Source organism: Sinocyclocheilus anshuiensis, unplaced genomic scaffold, assembly GCF_001515605.1.
Source record: "Sinocyclocheilus anshuiensis isolate Anshui unplaced genomic scaffold, SAMN03320099.WGS_v1.1 scaffold733, whole genome shotgun sequence".
Lineage (NCBI taxonomy): Eukaryota > Metazoa > Chordata > Actinopteri > Cypriniformes > Cyprinidae > Sinocyclocheilus > Sinocyclocheilus anshuiensis.
Window position 1 is genome coordinate 1,112,006 of NW_015539923.1, and position 24,429 is coordinate 1,136,434.

Below are 24,429 nucleotides of genomic sequence, written 5' to 3' on the forward strand. Positions count from 1 at the left end.
AATGTTTCTTGAGCATCAAATCAGCATATTAGAATGATTTCTGAAGGATCATGTGACACTAAAGACTGGAGTAATGATGCCGAACATTCAGTTTTGCATAACAGGAATAAATTACATTTTCCATTATATTAAAATTAGTTTTTAAACAGATATTCTCAAATGTAACAATATTTCACAATATTGCTGTTTTACTGTATTTTTGATCAAATAAATGCAGCCTTGGTGAGAATAAGAGACTTCTTTCGAAAACTTTTGCTGGCCCCAAATTTTGAACAGCAAGATGTATATAAATATAAAAATGCATTTAAAAAAAATTTATATAATGCTTTTGCTATTATTAGTGATAGACCAATATATTGATCTACTTAGGATTATGCTTTTATAAAATGCAACCCAAGACAATAAATGCTCAAATATTTGGTTGATATTTGTTTTTGTGCATTTCAATTAAATATTGTGCAAAATATAGGGATCCCAAACCTTTTAACCTATTCATTCCCATGACTTTTCAATTCTTTTTCTAGTTATTGTTAAAGACAACTGGATAAGGATTTTAAAAAATCATTTAATAACGAATTCACTCACAAAATTCCAAGCTTATTAAATATTTTAGAGCTAAACACAAGCAGAATTTCATATTGACAACGAAAATGTATTAAATGTATTATGTTTCTGTAACTTGTTTTTAGATTTGATCAATGTCCATTACATTTTTAGGCTTAGATATCACATTATTTTAAAATTCCTTGACATTACAAAAATATGAGAACCCAGATTTAGCATAAATATCATTTGAAGTCATTAAGCTGATCAAAAACTGAAACATGGGCCACTGAAAAACCCATATTGGTAACTCAAACAAGTCATTACTGTACATACTGATTCTGATTGCATTCATCAGAACCTGTTTATACTGTGCATAAAGCACCAAGCTTTGACAAGAGGTATTTAAAAACCACAAACACCAATCCCATAGCACAAAATCCAGCTTGAGCCACAAAAGACAAAGATTAAGTTAAGAATGTATAGAGAGGAGAACCATATAGCAATCTGGCTTTCATTAGTATTCATCACAAAAACCCTGTAAGCACTTTGTTTTGTGCTGAAATATATAAACTTCTTCCTAGATCATGGCGTGTACACTCATTATATTATAGAGAGAATTGAAAACAAGGAAAAGCACATGAAATTGAAACTGAAAGAAAAGAATGAAAGAGGCCCATGAGATGTGTACAGCAGCGCTCATTTTTTCCCCGGGACAACAGGGAGCATCTAACCACAACGCAACCAGCAGCTAGTAAAGCCCAGCACTGCTTCTCCATCATGCTGTTCCAAACAGCCCCCAGCATTCCCAGAAAGCACAGCCAGCCCCAGAAACTCTTACTTACATGTCTTACAGCAACCGTCCACATACGTTTGAACTATGCCTCCATTCTGAAACACAAAGCACAGAGCTTAGAACAACTACACAAACTGTTACAGAAAAGCTATAAGAATGCATTGATTTTAGTCAGACCTGAATACATTCTGTGTCATTGAAAGGAGGACAGACCACTCCAGAGGCCAGAACTACTGCGCCTACCGCAGTCTCCATACAGTCAAAGCGTGTGCAGTTAGCCACCCATGAACTTCCTGCCTGCAAACCACATCAAAATACACTATCAGGTTAATGCATGTGAGGCTCAGGCTTTTTGGATTTCATAAAAACAATGATGTGGTTTTGTGTGTGTTTTTGACCTACAGTAGCAATAATTTGTGGATAAATTTACTAAAAAATGCCCCCAGAAAATCTGACAAAATTTCCATTTGTGCACATCCTCAAAGGGGAAAATGTTCACAAATACAGTGAATAATGTTTTTACCTTTTTTTTTTCTTCTCAAAAATGCAGAAAGTTTCTTTCAAGGGTAAGTTTAGGATTACACTATACAGCATACTGGATCATATTTAATGTGCCAATTTCTATGGACTCTAAATTATCAGCATGATCAAATTCTGTACTTTTTTAGCAAGTAAAAGGACCTTTTGTATAATTGTAAAAACATCTCCCTTAAGGTTGTGGTTCACGTGTCTTTTTGCTTTGAAATATTTACTTATTGTTATAAATTTAGCACAAGAATAACTTTTAGATCGTTAGGTTCATCATTTTTCAGAGAAATCATGTTTAAATGTATCAAAAATTACATATCTAAGGAATGTTTATTTGTATATCTGTCAATTACATTTACATTTAGTCATTTAGCTGACGCTTTTATCCAAAGCGACTTACAAATGAGGACAATGGAAGCAATCAAAATCAACAAAAGAGCAACGATATGCAAGTGCTATAACAAGTCTCAGTTAGCTTAACGCAATACACGTAGCAAGGTTTTTTTTAATTATTATATAATAAATAAAAAGAAAACATAGAATAGAAAAAGAATAGAGCAAGCTAGTGTTAGAGGCCTTTTTTGCTTTTGTTAATTGTATAATAAATAAAAAGAAAACAAGCATATAGAATACAAAAAGATTAGAAAAGCTAGTGTTAGTTTTTTTTTTTTTAAGAAAACAAGCAGTAAATGAATAGAGTGCAAGTCTAAAAGGGACCTTTTTTTTTTTAATTATCTTTGCATATTATATGATCATAAAACTAAGCATTTAAATATTATCTTACTTATTGGAAGATATAGAGTGACAAGTAAAATTTATATGTAATTCATGTCTGCTATACTGTTATAAAGATCTCAATGATTCACATTACAAGCATCAGAATTTCATCTAACGTTGTGGTCATATGAATATCAGCAACTGCACCAAATTGCATATTTTTGCTCCTGAATAATATTGAGGTGTTTTTCCTTCTCGAGAATGAGCTTCATATTCTCTTATATCATATTATATGAGCCATAAAAGCCTGAAGTATCAAATATCACATACTCAACAAAAACACATATGCATATAGATTTAAAAAATATTTTGTCTAAAGGTTCAATAAACTCTTCCATTTCAAAAAATTAGATTTTTCTGACTATGATTTTATAAGTCAGGCTTTACAAGGTTAACAAAAAGTACCAGATGGTGAGTGCAGATTACCATAAATACTTCTGTAGTCCCGTTTTCACTGGGATATGAGCATGAGATGTTTTTGCAGGAGCCACAGCACACATGTGGATCAGATGATGGGACATAAACCTGATGCTACAGTAACAGAAATATAAAACAAAATATTAAAAAAAATATATATATATATATATAAATGCAAAAAAATACATAAATAATAAACTCATAACACACAATACAAGAAAATCCCATAATATTGGGAAAATCCAATGTAAATATAATACAGTATTGTCCAAGATAGGTTATATTCAACACTTCTGACGCATTGTTTATTTCCTGAAATCCACTTCTTGAATGTTATTCAAATTTTCTTGCACCAAAACCCTTAGATGTCTGAAAGTAGTGCTGCACCTCTGTTATGATTGACTATATTGTACACTGAAATATTTCATGTAAAATACCTATTTTCTTTCATCTTATATCCCTTTTCAAATTCATGAATTTCATGGAAAATCATGCAACATTTTTCATATTTGTGGAAGTAACTGTTAATACATATATTGAAAGTTGCATTAGTCATGCGACTTACAGGCTCACACTTCTCAGAGCAGTTGGCAGTGGTGACCTCCATGGCGTAGAACCCGGTGCTGGGGTCTTTATGTGTGAGGCACTGAACGGTGTAACACAGTTCCCCCTCAAAATATTGCATCATAGACTGGCCCGGGTTCAATATCGTTACGCCCTGAAACAGACACACTTCTGCCTTCTCTACACACACATACACACAGAGACACATAAACAAGCACTTGCATTTCAGTTTCACTGAATAGTGTGGCATTTGGAGTGTGTTAGTGTTTGTACGAGTCTTACTGCAGTGATACAGTGGGCATCCACACGGGCCGCCGGGGTCTGGTTCCTCCACTCTCATTTCACCCTTTAACACAAAGGTCACGGTATAACACTGTGGTTACAGGAGAATTCACTATGGCAACAAAATGCACTATATATACACACAGTATTCACACACAGAATACATTTTAAAACACTTACCACAGTGCAGACAGGAAGTGTAACGTTGTGACACTGACATTCTAAAAACAACAAATGTTACAAATGAAACTGTAAGTATAGTTAAAAAAAAATACTTATATGACAATACAATGGTAAAGTGATGGCATTACATGGAACTTTGATTCATAAACTACCATTTAAAAGTATGGGGTGGGTAAAATGTTTAAATTTTTTTGTTCACCAAGGCTGCATTTATTTCTCAAAACAGTAATATAGTGAAATATTATTCTTGTTTTCTATTGTAATATATTTCAAAATGTAATTTATTCCTGTGATGCAATGCTGAAATTTCAGCATCATTACTCCAGTCTTCAGTGCCACATGATCCTTCAGAAAAATAATTTGCTGAAATGTTGAAAATAGTTGCGCTTTCAAGATTCTTTGATGAATAGAACATGTATGAATACAACAGAAATTTGATGAAGAGAAATTTATTTGAAATATAAATATTTTGTAACATTACAAATATCTCTACTGTCACTTTTGATAAATTTTTGCATCCTTACTGAATAGTAATATAAATTTCTTTAAAAAAAAATCTTACAGACACCAAAATTTTGAACGGTAGTGTGCTAAGTATATTGTGCAATTTACACTGTACTCATGTACAAAACACATGGCAATAGCATGTTACATTTTAGTGTAATATTTCTCTATCTTTGTGCTTGTGCATGCTTTAGTTAAGCTTTATTTAGAAGAGAACTGTTGAAAAAATATCCACAGAGGTTTTCTAAATCAACAAAAAATAATAAATATTCACAAAAGGAATAATAGTGCATAAAGGGACAAAATAATGCCTTCTAAAATGAAGGGTCTGAGGATTATTCTGTAGTAAGTATAATTATCTTGATTATCGAAGTCATTGTTTAGATATCTAGGTAAGTGTGCATGTGTCCAGTACCGCAGTGTGTCTCTGGGCAGCAGCTGTCCAGCACAGGTCTCTTCACCAGCACAGCTCCAGGAGCACAACTCACACTGGGCTCAGGACACAGACTCGTATCACACACTGAAAGAGCAAGACACAGCCTTTAAACCCGTCACGTTTCTCCTTTCATTACGAAACACAAAATGACTGGGCACTTCAGTACAGTGACTGCTTGTGTGTTTGTTATAACTACCACAATGATACTGTGGACAGCAGTGATTAGTGGTGTTCACATCCACAGCCAGTATCTCTCCAGGCAGACACACTGGTACAGGGTCAATACAGGACTCGCACACTGCAAAACATATTCAAATTATTACTATAGCATGCCACAAAAAAATGAACGTTTTAAGAGTGTCTTATGTAAATATGTTTTACATTATAATGTATATTTTAAAGCATTACAAATAATTATAATTACAAATATATCTTTGTGTATTTATATACATTTATAATAAATTATTTATACTATATACAGGCTTCACAATTACTAAATATAATTATTTTAAATCATATGTTTAGTACATATATATATATATATATATATATATATATATATGTGTGTGTGTGTGTGTGTGTGTGTGTGTGTGTGTGTATAGGAATTGATCTTCTCTGCAGATCGGGGCAGGAACACTCTGACATGCCAGCGGATCACATTCTAACAGAGACCAATCAGAAGTCTGACCTTTGTCCACTGACCAAATAAACAGCCAATCAGAGTAAGTATTACATGAGCTCTTACCACATCTGTATTCAGGACAGCAGGACAGAGTGCTGTAACCAATCACCAGCTTGTCTCCATTCTCACAGCTGGGCACTTCACTCTGACAGATGGTGAGGTTACATTCTACACACAAAGACACGAGCATTAGTCACGCATATTTTCTTGGAAATACTGTACATTTTTAATGTGCATATCTGATTTGTTTCATTATTTATTTGGATGTTTTGTGCCATATTAGCATCTAAGGCTATTTTCATGGCAAGAACAAAAACAGGTAAATACAATTAATAAACATATTTATACAGAGAATGGGGACAAACAAACAGGATAAATAATTTTCATGCAGAAAGATAAAATCTAAATGTTTTGCATGTATCTAATTAAGATTTCTGTCAACTTTATTGTTTTTGAAAGAAGTCTCTTATGCTCACCAAGACTGCATTTATTTGATACAATAAAAACAGTAATATTGTAAAATATTACTGCATTTTAAAATACATGTTTTCTATTGTAATACATTTTAAAATGTAATTTCTCCAGTATTCAGTGTCACATGATCCTTCAGAAATCATTCTAATATGCTGATTTGCTGCTTAAGAAACATTTCCGATTATTATCAATGTTGAAAACAGTTGTGCTGATTTTTTTTTTTTGTGGAAACTGTGATACATTTATTCTCTTCACTGTCAGTTTAGAGTAATTTAATGCACAACTGCAGAGTAAAAGTACAAATTTCTTTCTTTCAAAAAAAAAAAAGACCCCAAACTTTTGAACTGTAGTACATATTGTATGTGAGATTAGCATTAGTGATTAGAGCTTTCCAGCTCATAGTATATATATAAAAAATAAAATAAAATAGTACATCAAATGTGCCAGGATGGTATACTATTTCTGATGGATTTGTGAATTATACATCCATGTGTTTTTTTTTTACCACAAATCTTCTTAGGACAGCAGACTCCTTCCTCCAGCACATCGACTGCATACTCTCCCTCCCTCTCACACAGTGGAGCAGGTTCATAACTGCAGTCGGGTTCTACAGGAACCACACTACCGTTCTCCAGACACTTGAAAAGACAGCAGCCACGCAGAGAGCCGTTCCACACCTCACCCGGGGCGTGTGGAGCACCATCGTTACCCGTACACACTGATCACATGGAAATAACAGGCCATTATCACAACAGCACTTTATTTTTCATGCGAGCAAACACATAGTGTGGCATTCTCACCGCACTGGTCCTCGGTGACACAGAAGGCAGAGTCTGCTCGGTGCAGGATGGTACCGCTTTTACAAACGCACTCCTCTCTGATAGAAGAACAGATGCTTTCCTCATAGTAATCTCGGTTTTGACATGTCCGAGTCTTACATGTATTCACACAGGGTTTATATTCTTTACCAGGAGGACATTTGAGTGCTGCATGTACAAACACATACAAATATGCAAAAGTGAAAAAAATATGCTACCAGTCAAAAATTAAGCATTTAAGCAAAAACCTTTATGAAAATGCGTCCAAACAGTATCTGTAAACACACTCACGGCAGAAGTTGCTTTTCCTCCAGCTGAAACAGATCTGATGCGTGTAACAAATGGCCACATAAGCAGCCAGGAAGTCACACTCATGCTCTTTATAATGTAGGTCACCAGCCCATATCTTATCACAGAAGTGTTCTGGAGAAACCTTCAAAACAACATTTGGAAAAAATAATCCAATATAAAATGGTCAAGTCACATGTAGGGCAAGTATGAACTTTCACAAATTAAACATAAAATGTCAAATTAAAGTAAAAATCTGTGTTGTTTTAGTACTATTTATATACTATTATAGTATTTATTAATATTCTGAATTAGCCTTTATTTTATATTTCATTTTAATTTGTTTGCTTTAGTAATTTTGTTATGGGCTTTTGTTACTATTTTTCTATTTTGCTTTGATTTATTTTTATTTTAGTAAGTTTAGTACTTCCAACTTTTTAAACTTCAAACTTGTATTTACTTTTATTTAGGTTTATTAGCTTTTATTTCAGGTGCCAATGCAACATTTCAGTTTTTTTAGATTTTTGTTTATAAGTTTTTAATGTAATATTTATATTTTATTTATTTCAGCTTTATTTTAATTATTATAACTGATTTGTAATAGTTTAAGTTTTAGTCAGCAATAACAACATAGTTGAAAATGGGAGGACAAAGTGTAAAATATAAGAGTTAATACAGTATATGGGCCAAATTATGTATATCGAAAATGTAATGATTATTTAATTATTTAAAATGTGAACAAACTAAATAAGATTTTATAGCTAACTTATTAGCTTATTTGCTTATTAAAAGCAATGGATGTAAATAGGATGCCTGCACATGAATATGTATTCAAGCTTGTGTGTAGTACCTTGTGGTGACATTTAGAGAAAGGTCTCTGGTTGAGCATGGTGAAACATTTGGAGCAGTTGCCGGTGGTGCAGTTGTCTCCCACTCTGCGGAAGTAATCTGTATCCTCTGACGTATCCACCATCCATCCGTGCAGAAATACTGGGATGTCCTCAATATCCCGGACCACTGTACCATTGGGCAGCCGCAGGTCATCAGCTGGATTACCATCACAACATCCTGAGAAAGAAAACAAAATACGCTGGTAACAAAATACATCAAACACACTTACATGACCACCAATGACCGAAGGCTGTTAAATTATTAAAAGCAACATGAAAAAACACATTTAGCTTCTAGAATGTGACATATTTCAGAATGAAACTAAATAAATATTCATGCAGAGTGAGACATTTTTTATCTGGGTTTAGACATATTGTGAAAAGTAGGATATTATATTATTGTTTACAAATATGTTTCCCCACCCATGAAACCTGATTACATCAGCAGAAAAGTTTACATTTTGATGAAAGATTATAAAAGCATTTTTCTTCTTTAGCACAAACATGCATTGATAATTTGTGCACAATAAGATCACAGATACTGATTAAGAAAGTAAACAGGGACATATTTGATTTCATGGTCACAGTTGTCTACAAAGTGCAAGTACAACACACTGACCACAGAGCCCCCTAGTGGAGGTGTTATCAGGAGCCGTGTACTGTAGGACCATGATGCCAGTGCTGTGGTACCACTTTATGTTGATCCAACCAGGTGTATTAATGATGTACATGGTCCCGGTGTCATCAATATGGAGGTTCTGCCTTGTAAGAGGAAGCCGTGCCGTAATCTGATTCACCGAAACCTGTGTCAGATCAAACCATTGTTACTCAACAAAATAAATCACTTTTATGAGCCACGATTAAGCGGAGACACAAGATGCATGAATTATTATATAATTTTGACTTTTAAATAAATGAGAATTTCTTTTGCCTGGTTAACAAATTTCAATTGCCATTTTCTTGGATTTTACTCAGTTTACTCAAAAACAAACAATTTGATATTATTTAATGGCTGCTGAAATAATAGCTACTAAAAATACAGCTTTGCGTTTTGTTGTGTTAAGAACAACATGACTTCATGACTAAACAGGTAAAATCTTGCCAGCATTACCTTCCGGTCCAAGCGGTTGACCATAATTCTGTACGATTGAGTTGTAATGTTCAGCTTCTTAAAACACAGACCAGAGGTTCCACCAGAGGGAGTCTAACAGGAAGAGAGAAGGTAAATGAGCTTGTGATCCTCATTAGGATGATTATAATACAGTAGATAACGTTTTAACACACTTACAGGTCTCCTGATGTAGTTCACACTCTGGAAGCAAAAGTCAAGCATTCAATAAAATGTGAAAAGCATATATAGAAGACAGTACATTTCTTCATGGTAAAGTGATAGCATGGGTTTACCTCACTGGTTGGACATTTCTCAATGTGACCGACTATTTTCTCTCTGGGCAGGTGGACCAGAATATAAGAACCGATATCATACAGAGCCACATTATTCCCATCAAACGTGATCACACGCAGGTCAGAGATTATAGAGCAGCGACCTGACAGTACACACAAACATTAAAAGCCAATAACATGATAAAGTGTTTCTGATAAACACTTTAACTTAATCAATGTTTTTACTGTTAACTAAAACTATTAAAAATTGTTTTCATTAACTAAAATAGAATATAAATGTTAGATGAAAAAATTAAGGTCTGTTCACACCAAGAACAACAACAATAAAGATAACTTTATTAGAGTCAACACCAATGCACAATCATGTTCTGTTTATTATAAGCGTGCGCAGCAGTTTTTTCATCAGCCGCTTTAAATGCTTGAGCTCTTTAAAGTAGGATGGAGACTGATTGGCTGTCAAAGTTTTTAGCGTTCATCAGCTGGGAAAAAAAAATCATTTTGAAAGTGATTCCAATGATAATTTCTGCGTTATTACCATTGTAGTTGTGGATATTCTTATCAAGTTAGAATGATTTTTAAAACTATATATTAAGTGTTATTGCTATAGTTATTAGTTATCGTGTGAACAGACCTTTAAACTAAAAAAAAAAACTTAAGGGAAAATAAGTAATGTTGCCTTTGCAACTAACTGAAATAAGTCGAAAATAAATCAAATCTATATACTGTAGAAACATTAAAAAAAACTAAAACATAAAAAACTAAATGACTAAAAATAAATTAAAATGAAAAAGTAAAATACAATAGTATATAACTACTACTAAAATACCACAGATATAACCACCTCCCATCTAGAGCAAATCTGAATGGTCGTGTGTATGTCTTACATGGGCACTGCCACAGTGGGCAGCAGGGGTCTGTGTTGGTCTGGATCGGTGTGCCCAGCAGGTCGCACTGTGGCTGGCTGATGTTGTATCTGCAGTGCTGAGAGGAATTATGCAGCATCAGCTGTCTATTAAAGCAGATGTACTCACTGCACTCATCCACACGTAATGAATAAGGAGGCTGTATGGATACAAAACAGAGACGCTCATGAGACAGACAGCACATAAACCCTTCCACCACCAAAAACTATATAAGGCACCTTGGGATGATTTCAGGCAGTACGCATTGATCAGTTATCTTTTCTGATGCCTGTTCTTGTGTTATATTATGACAGATTCATCAATTATTCACTGTACTGCATCTTAACTCATGATTCTTCCCTCAGGCCATCAACATCTTGGCAAGTGGACAGGAATGACTCAAGAACAAGGAGTTAAGACTGGAAGTAGTGTTCACTCTATGTGGATTACCGACTAATCTTGAAGATGTGAATATTTATGAGCATGTGTGTGTAAATGTGTCAGAGAGGTATCCAGGTCAGGGAGGGAAATGGGAGATATCAACTCTCACTTAGTACTGTTGAATCCATCAGGGAAGATGAATCAAAACATATCACTGGCAAAACATATTTTTCTTAGAACACTCAGACAAACTAGGAATGAGACTTTAACAATTCTCTGATTCTTAATCTTTACCTGCAAGTTTTAAAATTGTATTTATTCAGTGAACTCTTACCGTGCAAGGTCCTGTGGGTAGAAGGAACGGAGGAAGCACTGTTGTTATTCCTGTTGTCTCCGGTGAAGGGGAGGGTGAAGGCAATATCTCAGAGGTTGTTGGTACGGCTGCTGTGGTAGTTGAGGGCTCCTCGGTTGTTGTGGAGACAGATGTTGTCTCAGTGGTGAAGGTTGTTGAAGTCGGTTCTGACGTTGTGGTCTTGGTTGTAATGACAGTGGTGGTTGTAACAGGCAGGACGGTGGTTGTTGGAGACGTTGTCTCTGGTTCGGTGGTGGTCTCGGGTGTGGTTGGCATCTCTGTGGTCGAGGTAGATAATAAAGTGGTTAAAACTGTTGTTATGGGCTCTGTAGTGGGCATGGCTGTGGTGGTGGGTGGGGCAGTGCTGACTAGAGGGGGTTCTGTGGTTGGTGGAGAGGGAGTTGTGGGAGTTTCAGTGGAGGTGGTGGCAGCCAAAGTTGAAGAGACTGTGGTTGGTGGTAATGTGGGTGTAGTTGGGCTGCCAATTAAATAATCTGTTTCCAAAGGTGTAGTTATGATTGTAGTACTGGCAGTTGTGCTCGGAGAGGTGCTTGGTGTTGCCATTGTAGTGGAGGAAGCTGTTGTGGTTGTAGTTGTGGTTGTGGGAGCAGAGGTTGGAGTCGACGTGGTTCTGTTTGATCGGGTCACGAACATGTAAGGAGTCGGAGTTGGAGACAGTATCACACCTGCAAGCACATCAGAAACAACACAGGTGCTAAGACAAATCTAACAGTGTGCATACATGTTTATAAAAGAGAGGATGAAGATGAAAGTGATGCAAATGATGGTTTTACACGTACAGTCCTCTTTGTAAACACACCGCCTGGTCACTTCGTCCAACAGCATAGACTTGGGACAACGTGGAAAACAACCTTCAACTCTAAACCAGATCACAGTGAAAGACAACAGATTTGGATTTTTACTTTTTCTAAAGAAATTGTACGGGTGAATCTCATAACAATACGTCTAGGTCATATTTTCCTCCTAATATTGGATTTTGATAAAGAACATGTAGCCTGTTTAACATTTTCTTATGCATTGTGACATGATTTTCATGACAAACACATCCATACTCGCTCCAAAATTACTGCAATGTATCCAGATGTTTTAATTGAGTTTTCTGATTTAGTCTTTATTTTATAATCCTCATTGATGATTTTCATTAGATTTTCATTACTGTAAAAAAGTATGCTTTTAAGTGTATTAAGTGATTAACTGCCATGATAATGTCACAGAGCAAAACTCTTAATGCTCCCAAAGCAGTGGTTCTCATACTTTTTGACTCAGAGGCTCCTCTAATATATAGCTTATACTATATTCGAAGGCTCCATAATATAAGCTATTTTCAGTATTATTGCTGTAATTATGATAAAGAGGCTTGTTTTATATTACATTTTTTCATTAACGAAATCTGGGAGTGCTGATTTTAATTAAATTCAGTAACCATGATTCATGTTGTGACTTCAAAAGTTTCAAGAACTGTACTGTACTGTAATCATTTTTTGTCATCTTGAGGCCCCGTCCCCTAGTCCTAAAGACTTTCTTTTCATAAATATCTTCCTTTTGATTTTGTAGTAAAACATGACAATGCATAATACCTGCCTTACCAAGCACCTTTTGTATAACTGTCACATATATTATTGTATTGGCATATGCACATGATCTTACGGAGGTAAAAACTGGCAGCGTGTGGCATCGGGGTCGTTGCATGTTTTCACACATGGACTGGCACATGCATGATACTTCCACTCGCACATCAAGCGGTAGGGGATCACAAAACTGCTCTCTAAAATGCAGGAACACAGCCATCACAAACATTAGAGACATTAGAGAAAGCACTGCAAATGAGGTTGATAAGCTTGTTGTTTTATAGGAGCTTTTTAAGTGTACTTTCGGTGTAATATGAGCTTATATGACGTGCATCAGCAGAACTCCACATTTCCAATAAGTGTGCCTGCTCTCTTTAACACACTGCACTATATTTATATCCATTCCACAATCAGTGTAGGTAATATGGGCCTGATGATAAGATAATTTATATTTGCACAGCATATTTGATATATATATATATATATATATAAAACAATTCTGTATGTATATGTGTGTGTGTGTGTGTGTGTGTGTGTATATATATAAATAAATATAGATATTTGCAGACCGGTCTTACCCTCAATGATAAAACTGCTGCTGATTTTGAAGGTGAATGAGTGGTCGTAGTTCTGAACACGTGCATGTGTATGAGAAAGAGTGAGGAAGACACCCTTCTGACTGTGCAACTCAAAGGAAGATCGCCCAGGTAACCACAGACCCTGGTGGTGGATGAAGGTCGCCTTCCGTCTGAACTCTTCCCCAGGCTGCCAGTGTTCCAATCGTAACCCACGGTTCCCAGTAACACACAGAAAGTAGTTGGGCCTCTCTGCAGACTCCAGTGAAGCAACAGGAAGTCCTGAAACAGTGCAAAATAAAAAATGCAACATCAGTAGATGCTATTATTCAGCCTAAAAATAAATGGTAGAGATAAACAATGAATAATTTTGTTTCAGAAGCTGGTCGATTTTGTTCAGTCGTTTATTATTATTACTATTATTATTTAAATTTTAAATAATAAAATAAATCAATAAAGAAATATTACAGTTGCAATAATACTATTGTAATGTAAAATAAAAAAATCGGACATTTAATAATAATTATTATTCAAAATAATATTTTAATTTTATTATTGCAATTATAAAAATGAAACAAATCAATGAAGAAATACATTACTAGCAATTAATACTATCATACTGTAAAATACAAAACAATTATTATTTTATTTTACAGTACAACAGTAAAATTACAATACTAATATACTAATATTAATTATTTTGCTTTCAAATGTTAAATATAGAGCTTTTATTTTTACAGAAAACCACAGAGACTTCTCTTTTGCCGACAACAGATTTATAAATGATTCTTGTCAGAAATTTGGGAACGTGGTTTGTGTGTTGCGTTTTCAAATGCACGTTGTAAGTGACCCAAACTCACAGCTCTTGCAAAGATGGAGTTAGTGTGGAGCAGCATTTAATGCAAACCGATCCACTCCAACAAAATGAAAACACCAGGTCATTGTATTTTGCATGTAAGCATGTGTTTGATTGCACATTAGTTTTAATCTCTTTCTTCTGTGATTTCTTTCACTTATTTGTTTTGATGTTGATGTGAAGAGTATGTGCTCACTGGAGGCTCGGTCCTTATATAGTCCAGTTGTGATCATGAAGTGGAAAATGGTGCTGGGTTGAGCATTGGTCCTCAGGAGGGGAAACACTTCACCACTGCTCACATTTGCCCCAAACACACATGCAGAGTCATTCTGCTCTGCGCTGGACAGAGTGAACGGACCCTCTCCCAACTCTAAACAAGCATGCATAAATAAAAAGGTTAGCGCCAAGATCTTCTGGTGCTTACAGAAGTATTCTAGGCAAATAAACATAATAAACAATTCTTACCTTGGTTGTAATATTCACAGTCATATGCTGTTAAAAGAAAAATACTTATATTAGCCGCAATCAAGTAGTATTATGAGTTTGCATGCGTTATTTCAACATTACCAGCTTAAAAAGCAACATGAAACAGCATTAGCTGCACATTTAACTTTTTTAATGTGACAAATCTGCAACTGAAACAGAATACGTAATCAAAGTATTATTATATAAACAGATCCTGACAGCAAAGAGGAGCAGTTTTGAAAAGTACAAACTGAATGCTGGGTTAGTTTTGCATTAGAAATGTTGGTTTGTCTGTGGGTATTAGGGCCAAAGACAAGACATCTCATTTTGGTGTCCTCATCAAATTAAATTTAAAAAAGTGATTTTATATAAATAGAAAGCATATTAAATGCAAGTAAAGTGTCTACTTTAATGTTTCAAATAACCTTTGTGAATATAAAATGTCAAAATATGGTTGAAATAATGTTCCATCGTCAATCAGCGTAACAGATACATATTTATGTAAAAATGTAATAACATGTACCTCTTAAAATATATAAAAGGAAATGTGATCATACTAAATTTCATTATATTTTAAATGATTAAAAACTTAAGAACTGCTGACAAATGGGTAAAACCTAGTGGTTTGTAGGATAGTGGCAAACATTGGTAAAGATTTAAAATGTCAATTTATTAGTTTTGAGGGGCTGCACTGTGATTCTGTGAGTCTTTTAATGTCATCTAATGATTCTGGTTCTAAATATGCCTAACAAGATTTCTTGGAATATGAGCTATTGCTACACTGAATGACATTTAAGTGGGTGTCTTCTATAAATCAAGGTAAAAATGTATGACAGTCATTATTTTTTGCTCAGATAAAAATAAAATTAAACAGGACACATTCTAATTTGAAGCTGTATTAAACTTTAATTGTTTTGATGCTTGAAAACCCCTTTTCGTCTTTGACCCATTAACCTCAATGACAGTCAGCATAAATGGGTCAAAAGTTCATGTGCTTCCTTATGTGTGTGCTTGTACTCACGACACACAGTGGGGGATCTCCAGTTCACTGTGACACCATTTTGACAGCATTTGTGTGCATATGCTGCAATACTGGTGCACAGACATTCACAGTCACCCCCACGGTTGCAGTTGCAGGTGTCTGTCAGACAGTTCTTATAAAACCAGGTCACATCCACCTTTGGGACCACAAGTATTAGTTACACACAATACATGGATCCCTAAAATCCCAATTAGCCTGTCACACAATTGGTTATGCAACACACACTCAGGACTATTGACTTCCACCTGAATGTGTGAATGGTGGAATGTTCTAGCTTTTCAAACCTTTACAGCCCCCTAGTGGCCAGATTTTGAATGGCAAACTATCTCAAAGCTTCTATCAGATGGTTCATTGCAGAGTCAGACAGTGTGTGTGTGTCTTTCTGATGCCGTCTTCCAGCCTGTGTGTGGCTGTGGGTAAGACGTGGCCTTTTTATCTGTAGGCCAAATGTGTTGTTAAACCCCAGAGGAGAGCTGCTCACCACATTGTGACATGGAGCAAATACGTCACTGTAGAGAAGGCCACACTCCCGCTTAGCATACGGCTGCCGACTGAGATCTCCTTCACATGGTCTGTGAACTACAAAGTCGCTCTCACACTGCACACACATAAACACATAAAAGCTGTTTAGTCAATCTAAACTTCTAGTGTAACTCTAGTGTACAGTGCAGTTTACTGTGATTTTACACTAGTAATAAATCTATGGCAGAAACCACAGTTAGCATGAAAAATGTTAAGAATACACCACCGTTCAAAATGTGGGGTCAATGAGATTTGTAAAATGTTTTTAAAACAAGGTTTTTATAATCACCAAGGCTGCATTTATTCGTTCAAAAATACAGTAAAAACTGAAATATAATTTTCTATTTTTAGTTTTAGTTTTTTTCATATATTTTAAAATCTAATTTATTCCTGTGATGCAAAGCTGAATTTTCAGCATCATTACTCCAGTCTTCAGTGTCACATGATCCTTCATAAATCATTCTAATATGCTGATTTGCTGCTCAAGAACTATTATCAGTGCTGAAAACAGTTGTACTGCTTAACTGTTTTTTTTTTGTTTTTTGGACTGTGATACATTTTCCAGTCTCATAGTATCCTGAAGTGTCATACCTGTCCAACAGCCCAGCTGTCTCCAAAGGCCTGTGCGTTACTGACCTCCATATGTCCAGCCGTGGTCATGTCATTAACTGTTACCATGTCAAAGTTTCCACACAAACCACTCATCTGACCCTAAAAACACAGCTAAATACATTATAATAAGAAATACAGTTTATAGAGTATTAAATTATACTGCTGATTCAGAGAGAACTACTGACCTTCCACTGGGGTCCAGCACGAATATGGACAGTGGTCTTGCGGTCCCATAAAATGGTCAGATCTTGAGCAGGAAAGTGGACCACAGTGTAGTATCCCGCACCCCATAACTGAAACTCATATCCTCTTCCCACAACAGTAGAAGAGCTCTGGAGGACAAACACAAACCAATTCAAATCAACACAGACTACAGTAAATACAGACTACAAGTTAACATTGAAACAATTACCAGTCTCCTAGTTTATGAAAGGACAAATGTGCCATTAATCAGCTAAAGATGGGATATGTCTTTTACTCACAGGTTTACCAGAGTTGTCACTGAAGTAGATTTTAGTAAGTCCAACATAGATGAGCAGGTACTTCATGCAGACAATGCCACTTTCGTAGCAATCTTTATTTTGAGCCATGATGGACACCTCAGTCTCACCAACACTCTACATTTAGATACAAGATTGTCGCAATTATAGTGTGCAATCGATACATGACACTTTATCATTTCTACCTCTGAAAAACAACACCTTTCCTTAAAGACAAAGTGTGTGATTTTTGTGTCACCAGCATCAATCAAACAAAACTGCAAAAAATCTGGGGTCCAGTAAGATTATTTTTAAAGAAATTAATATTTTTATTCAGCAAGGATGCATTAAATTAATCAAAAAGACATTTATAATAAGATATCTATTTAAAAAAAAATTGTGTTCTTTTGAACTTTCTATTCTGAAAAAAAAAATCATGGTTTCCACAAAAATATTAACCAGCACAACTGTTTTCAATTAATAATATTACTATTTTTACTGTGTTTTTGATCAAATAAATGCAGCCTTGGTGAGTATAACTGACTTAATCTTTTGAACGGTAATCCCACCCCAGTCTCATCCCATTGGTTGAGCAAGAAGCTGTTATGTTGGACCTCTCAAACGAACAATGTTTTGAAAGCACCACAGAGCCACTTTGTTTACACTCTTCAGGAAATCTACCAATGAATGTCTTAATTATAGATCTGTATATCTGCATATTAAACTAGGACAAGAGAAAGTAATTTAACATTGAAAAGTGACACATCATATTTAAATAATCAATGCATTGCTGTATCATATTTTAAGCAATGAAACCTAGTGTGTTGTTGTGAGTGTGTGTGTGTGTGTGACTAAGGCCATTTCTTTTTGTCGTGATGGAAAAGTCTGTCCCCTGGGTAGATCAGTAGACTCCTCAGAGAATCACTGGCCTTTAGGAGACACCAAAGTCTATTCACCTGCATCTTAAGCATCCACACACACACAAACGACGCACACACGCAAACACACTTTCTCAGTCATTAAGGCCAGTAGCAGGTTGCATTGCGTAGGCTGATAGGGAACAGATTGCTCTTTGTTATGTGCGGCTCTTTGCTGAGTTTCTGTGCTGGGACTGACATTAACTCTGGCTCTATTACCACAGCCCTGTTCTAATTAAAAATCCCCTCTGATTTTCCCAAGATTAGTGGCGGTAGAAGCAGATCTCTTTTCCTGCTACTTTATCCGTTCCTACTGAAGTCCGCAACGTGTGAGAGCACACACACGCACACACACTTTGGCCCTTCGTTAAAAATTCTTCGCATTAAAGGTGCAACACGGTCAACTGGTGAACACACTCTTTGTTGAAGGCAAACTGGTAAGCGCCTCTCCACTTGGTCCTAAGACCAGCACACAAGGCAAACAATCGTCACCGTTTTACAGAACTTGTACACAAAGATATGCTTACTCTTACATTTAAGCTTACCCACACAAAAAAGCACTATTACCATGGTACATGTCCAGAAACCATGGTAAAACTGTCAACCACTGTGGGTTTTTTAAATGACCGATGGTTATATCTACAGTGGAGGGTGGGCATTATACAGTAATGCCAGTAACCTAAAAATGGTTTGGGGTGAATATGATTTTTTTTTTCGTAAAATACATTATACTTAAGTTTTATATGCTTTAAATTTATAAAACAAATGACAATAAATACATTTGTAGTGATTACAAAATATTTCTACATCAAAAACTGCTGTTCATTTGAATTTACTACTGACCCCAAACTTTCAAACAAAGTTTTAAAACTAGTTCAAAATAAACAAATATTAGATTTATAGGTCTGCATTTTGGCTTTTTTTTCTTTGCTAGTGTACCCAAAATCACAAACGCGCACACTCAGGAAGTACCTTGACCAGGTAGACCTGGCAGTCGCTGACATAATCATACTCCAGGCCATCAAATGTGTGGTAATGTCGGTCACTGTAAATGGTGCACACCGCTGGACATGGCGAATATGTGCAGTTAAAGAACCCACGATGACACACACTGGAGAGACACAGAGAGAAACCAAATGAAATGTTACTTAAATATAAACACATACTAGTATGTGTATGGTATGAAAATTTCTTATCACAATTATAGTGACCTAAATTATCATGGTTATCAGTATTATCACGGTATTGTTAAAATGTGCTGGATATGTTCAAAAAGTACAGACACATAATGATGTCCGGATTTTAAATGACAGCATGACTGACAACAGTTTATCTAATAGCATGTACGAAATGTTCAATTATAGCTTTGAAACGTTTCATAAAATGTAATTGAAAAGTTTCTCACATTTCAGCCTTTAAATAAAGAAAAGGGTTAGGTCAAAATGATAATTGATTAATAAATGATTATATGGATTTTATCTGCTACATAAATAATTCTAGATACCTTATCCGAATTATGTAAATGTGTAGAATCCACATAAGCTTGTTTTTCATCAACCAGTCAAAATTTACAGCAGGTTATGCAAATTCGGTGCATTTTTTTGGCCAGACAAATACTGCACACAGCCTGAATGTAAATGTAACTCTATGTAAATCCACTCTCTGACAGCAGGTGGCGCTAATGTAACAGCAGAATTAGAGCCGTTTCCCGTAACCTCCGTGGACAAAGCAGCATTGCGATAAGAACAATTCTTTATTAGGCATTACATGGAGTGAAGATGAAAACAAAATGCCATCGAATCTTTTCTGAAGACAGTCAGAACCTTCAGAGTTGCATTCATATAATTAATTCATTTGTATATTCATTTTTGTAATTCCCTTAGCACTTTTAAAACCTCCCAGCTTTTCCACCATTTTTTCACAAAAAACGAAACTACTCTGCATGCTGTGCGCACGTGACACTGTTACTAAAAACTTTGCTTTATGCTGGGCAGTATTTATTTACCCTCAGTTGTTCAAATGACGGTAATCGAATACGGTTTTAATTAGGGATGCACCGATACCGATACTGGTATCGGTATCAGGCCCGATACTGAGCGACTTCTATTTCTGAAAATATCACAGGAGATTTGTAACGAGTGGTTCCCTGCATTATTACAGCAAAGCGCGTGATTACAGTACTAAGCTGCGGTGCAGATGCGCGAGCTTGTCGAATGAATATACCTTTCTCACAGACATCACTGGAAAGTTTGTAGTTCGGTCGGATATGTCAAAAACAAGTAAGTAAAACAATGCACAAGTTACTTAACGGTAGGGAGAGAGAGAGAGAGAGAGAGAGCGCAATTCTGTTGTGTAATCTTTGATGTTCACTCACTTGTTCACTCATTTAGCACACGCATCATTTGGATTAAAACTAAATAGTAAAAATAAGACCATTTATAGGGACATTCACTATAAACATCATTTATTTTTAACCTTAGGCATACACGACTTTCTGGGGAAAGTGAATCTAGCAGCCTGTGTGAAATGCACTAGGCTGTACTATTCTGCATCAGTACAAATACCTGCACGCGTTGCACGTGTTTTGCTTGCTTGAGTGTTTCTGCATTATATGAGTGGCTTTGGAAAATAAACCGCAGCATGTTTCAGATGAAAAAACGCGACTTCTATTTCTCCGACTAAGTATTCATAGTTGTGTAAATACTGTCATACTAACAGCTATCTAATTTTTGGTTGATTGTAATCCATAACATAGATTTCTATCAAAGTTATCTGACATTATCAAACTGAATTTGTTCTGACACAGTTTAACTCTGAGTTCTTGTTATATTTTATTACCATTTTCTATTCCCGTTACCGTCGTTCCATCCCTAACACATACTCTACACTATTATTCCTCTATTAGTGGCTTTTCTGATTATTTAAACTATTTAAAAATATTTTTTTCTAACTGTGTTTCATCTATATTAAAACAACTATCAAATGTGGAATAAAGATGTAATCGTGGCCTTAACAACCATAAATTGAATTTCGTTATAATGCATCATGGTGTGGATTTTTGTTATGACTTGTAATGGTAATGACATTTATAATTTTTGGGAGAAAATAAAGTTTGGGGTTGGTAAGACTTTTTTTTTTTATGTTTTAGAAAAAAGTATCTTATGCTTACCAAGGCTGCATTTATTTGATCAAAATACAGTAAAAATGTAATGTAAAAATGTAATAATTCCTGTGATGCAAAGCTGAATTTTCAGCATCATTACTCCAGTCTTCAGTGTCACATGGTCCTTCAGAAATCATTCTAATATGCTGATTTAGTGCTCAAGACACATTTTAAACGTTAAAAGGGATTCTCTGTCATATATAACCTTTCAACACTCTTAATTTGGAAATAGTAATTAGACACAGACAGGGAACAGAAAAATTCCACTAATTGAAGAACCACCCATTAACAGAAAACTGAATTATGGAAGCTAAGCACACTAAAACCAACTGACCAGCGGTAGCATGGAGTGTCCACTGTCTCTCCAGGGAGATACTCTAGACCGAGCCATGCACAAGGGCAGTTCTCCGGGAGATAGCATTCTCCATTATGAGCCACTAGCCTGCACCAATTGAAGAAGATGGTGTAACATTACATGCTCTGGTGTCAATAGACACGCATACTTTTCAAAACATTTGTTCCAAATGCAAAGACGACAGTGATTACCCAGCAGGACATCCACATCCTGGTACACATGGGGTCATGGGAGGGCAGGTCAGGTTCAGCATCAGGTTTCGACAGGTCAGTTCACAGGCCACGCCCACACCTGAAGGTCCACGTCCACTCTGACCCCTGCAGCTATAGTAGACTTTTCCACTGGAACAATCTCCTCTCTCAGGCTCTGAAAAAAATGGATGGAAAGAGAATGGTTGAAAGAAAGTTTCCATTCTCTTCAACAAGACACATGACTTCAGGTGTCATTTAAAACAATGAGGAAAGAGTTATGTGCCAACGTTTAGCAATCTGAGTTAGGGCTGTGTTCAAATCCATAGTCATGAGTATGAGTAATAGTGATGATTGCACTACTAATTATCATCAGGCAACCAGTTCAGTCTAAATTATTAAAATGTACTGAATTGAAAAACAAAAATGGACACATTAATAATGCAGCCACCTGAATACTGTACTGAAGATTTTAAATAACAGCCAAATCTTGCAAATGAGCAATGTCTTAGTATTTTGTCATTTGAAAAAGTCTGGAAAAAAGTCAAAAAAACAAGAAGAAAAAAGAGAAAAAAGTGGAATTTGCTATCTCCAACCCTCAAGTCTCCCTCTTTCTTTGTGCATGTGTATCTGAGGTTCAGATCTGTCCAGCATTCAGTCCGCTCAGTGCGCTACCTCTGAGGAATGTACTGCTGACCCTCTAAGATGAAAACACTTTTTTCCCGGGGAAAATAGAGGTGAAAGTGAATAGAGGGTCAAAAAGACTGATGAAATGGAGCAAAGAAAAAAATTAAAAATAAAAGTTTACCTCTCTCTTCAGGCACACACTCCATACGACCATTTGTGCAGAGACTAAAGAAAAATCATTATGAAATTTAAACAAACAGCAATATCCAAAATAAATGATAAAAATATACACGTTAAATAAAACATTTTTAATTAAATGAAATAAATAGCACACATTCTTATGTATGGATAATCAGTTTCCTATGCTCACCAAGCCTGCATTTAAATAATCAAAAATACAGTAAAACAGTAATATTGTGAAATATTATTATAATTAAAAATGACAAGATTGGGAAATGATGCGTTTAGAATTCGAACTCAGCTCTTCGGTCCATGCAAACGTACATGTTTGACAACACAATCCTCCATGTCCACACACTCACCATGGTCCAGATGAGCTGAAGGACACTTCACCAGGCTGAAAGACTGAACCCATGAAATAACAGTGACACTGGGAGCTGAAAGGAAACAAGACCCAGTTAGAAAAGGAGAAACTATGTCCTTTTATAAGCTAGTATTCAGAAATGACAAGGCGAGGGTGGGGTTGTTGGCGTTTGGTGTATTCAGACGTACAGTGACACACAGCGCTGGCGAGCGTGATCGTAGAATGTTCCCTCGGTGCAGCTGCATCCTTCAGCACAGTCGCCATCACACACTTCACCACTGCTGATTGACTGACACGTCTTCCCACATGCTGATGTGCACGGGTGATACATCATCCCTCCTAAACACACCATACCTACACACACACATTCACAAATGACTCATGCAATAGACAGATAGATAGGCAGACAGAGAGATGTAGGTATGAGCAACGAACCGCACTCAGAGACGTGTGCTCTGAAGTTGACAGTGACATTATGCTTGTTGCAGATGTATGCGTAGTGGGACAGAGCAGTGCAGAGGCAGGTGCTGCCACATCGACAGGCCTGGTAGCGGCACTGCTGGTGGTACATGCTGGGACTAACATATGCATGGCACGCCGCAAACACTTCCTCCAAAAGCACATCACACCGGGCAGCATAAAACGCTGAAACAAAAACCTTTTTAGCATCACATGAAAGTCTAGAAATCAAACATCAGATTAAATGCTAACATAGGGATAGAGGATAGAGGCCACAGAATCTAACAACAATTAAATTCAGAATAGGCTTTATGCTCATACACACAAGGAGATTGGTATGGTTTCCAGGAGCTCTCGCTACGTACATGCATACATAAAAAATTAAATAAGTAGAATTAAGAAAACAATAAAATAAATTCTAAATAAGCATCTGCACCTACATACATTTTGGTCTCTTCTGTAACCTCAGAGCTCATTTTTGGGACAACCATGGATATTGTAACTAATAAGCAAAGTGATAGCATAAGTACCATTTTGTTGATTCATTTCACAGGGGTCGATAATAGGAATGTTAACAGGGCTTATGCACGCTGAAGACACTTTCCAGGCATTGACGTGCAGCTGTGGGGTTCCTTCAATCATTCCAGCAGGAGAACTGGAGGATAATAAACACATTTACTTACACATCAAGCATTTACATTTATGCATTTGTCAGACACTTTTATTAAAAAATGACTTATCACATTTAAAGGCACAATATGTAAGATTGTTTTATTAAAATATCCAAAAACTACTAGAACAGTGTTATATATTTT

At 35.9% G+C, this 24,429-nt stretch overlaps 1 protein-coding gene across 1 annotated transcript in view; it reads right to left on the reverse strand.

The window, feature by feature from the left end:
* The window catches only part of LOC107686601 (otogelin-like protein), a 34,523-nt gene that overhangs the window by 1,208 nt on the left and 8,886 nt on the right, over nucleotides 1-24,429 (reverse strand). Inside the window, exons 16-53 of the mRNA XM_016483662.1 lie at nucleotides 24,145-24,269; nucleotides 23,591-23,800; nucleotides 23,344-23,509; nucleotides 23,154-23,228; nucleotides 22,793-22,836; nucleotides 21,988-22,162; nucleotides 21,776-21,883; nucleotides 19,251-19,389; nucleotides 17,365-17,499; nucleotides 17,068-17,214; nucleotides 16,862-16,981; nucleotides 16,230-16,346; nucleotides 15,728-15,884; nucleotides 14,707-14,733; nucleotides 14,438-14,611; nucleotides 13,389-13,667; nucleotides 12,890-13,007; nucleotides 11,669-11,907; nucleotides 11,204-11,601; nucleotides 10,471-10,648; nucleotides 9,587-9,729; nucleotides 9,471-9,494; nucleotides 9,294-9,386; nucleotides 8,802-8,985; nucleotides 8,143-8,360; nucleotides 7,296-7,437; nucleotides 6,987-7,172; nucleotides 6,692-6,904; nucleotides 5,776-5,880; nucleotides 5,635-5,691; nucleotides 5,227-5,328; nucleotides 5,010-5,114; nucleotides 4,088-4,128; nucleotides 3,908-3,971; nucleotides 3,627-3,805; nucleotides 3,071-3,175; nucleotides 1,517-1,636; nucleotides 1,389-1,434 (exon numbers count right to left, since the gene is read on the reverse strand). Of these exons, the coding sequence (XP_016339148.1) occupies nucleotides 1,389-1,434; nucleotides 1,517-1,636; nucleotides 3,071-3,175; nucleotides 3,627-3,805; nucleotides 3,908-3,971; nucleotides 4,088-4,128; nucleotides 5,010-5,114; nucleotides 5,227-5,328; nucleotides 5,635-5,691; nucleotides 5,776-5,880; nucleotides 6,692-6,904; nucleotides 6,987-7,172; nucleotides 7,296-7,437; nucleotides 8,143-8,360; nucleotides 8,802-8,985; nucleotides 9,294-9,386; nucleotides 9,471-9,494; nucleotides 9,587-9,729; nucleotides 10,471-10,648; nucleotides 11,204-11,601; nucleotides 11,669-11,907; nucleotides 12,890-13,007; nucleotides 13,389-13,667; nucleotides 14,438-14,611; nucleotides 14,707-14,733; nucleotides 15,728-15,884; nucleotides 16,230-16,346; nucleotides 16,862-16,981; nucleotides 17,068-17,214; nucleotides 17,365-17,499; nucleotides 19,251-19,389; nucleotides 21,776-21,883; nucleotides 21,988-22,162; nucleotides 22,793-22,836; nucleotides 23,154-23,228; nucleotides 23,344-23,509; nucleotides 23,591-23,800; nucleotides 24,145-24,269 (5,258 nt within the window). The remainder of the gene's footprint in view (nucleotides 1-1,388; nucleotides 1,435-1,516; nucleotides 1,637-3,070; nucleotides 3,176-3,626; nucleotides 3,806-3,907; nucleotides 3,972-4,087; nucleotides 4,129-5,009; nucleotides 5,115-5,226; nucleotides 5,329-5,634; nucleotides 5,692-5,775; nucleotides 5,881-6,691; nucleotides 6,905-6,986; nucleotides 7,173-7,295; nucleotides 7,438-8,142; nucleotides 8,361-8,801; nucleotides 8,986-9,293; nucleotides 9,387-9,470; nucleotides 9,495-9,586; nucleotides 9,730-10,470; nucleotides 10,649-11,203; nucleotides 11,602-11,668; nucleotides 11,908-12,889; nucleotides 13,008-13,388; nucleotides 13,668-14,437; nucleotides 14,612-14,706; nucleotides 14,734-15,727; nucleotides 15,885-16,229; nucleotides 16,347-16,861; nucleotides 16,982-17,067; nucleotides 17,215-17,364; nucleotides 17,500-19,250; nucleotides 19,390-21,775; nucleotides 21,884-21,987; nucleotides 22,163-22,792; nucleotides 22,837-23,153; nucleotides 23,229-23,343; nucleotides 23,510-23,590; nucleotides 23,801-24,144; nucleotides 24,270-24,429) is intronic.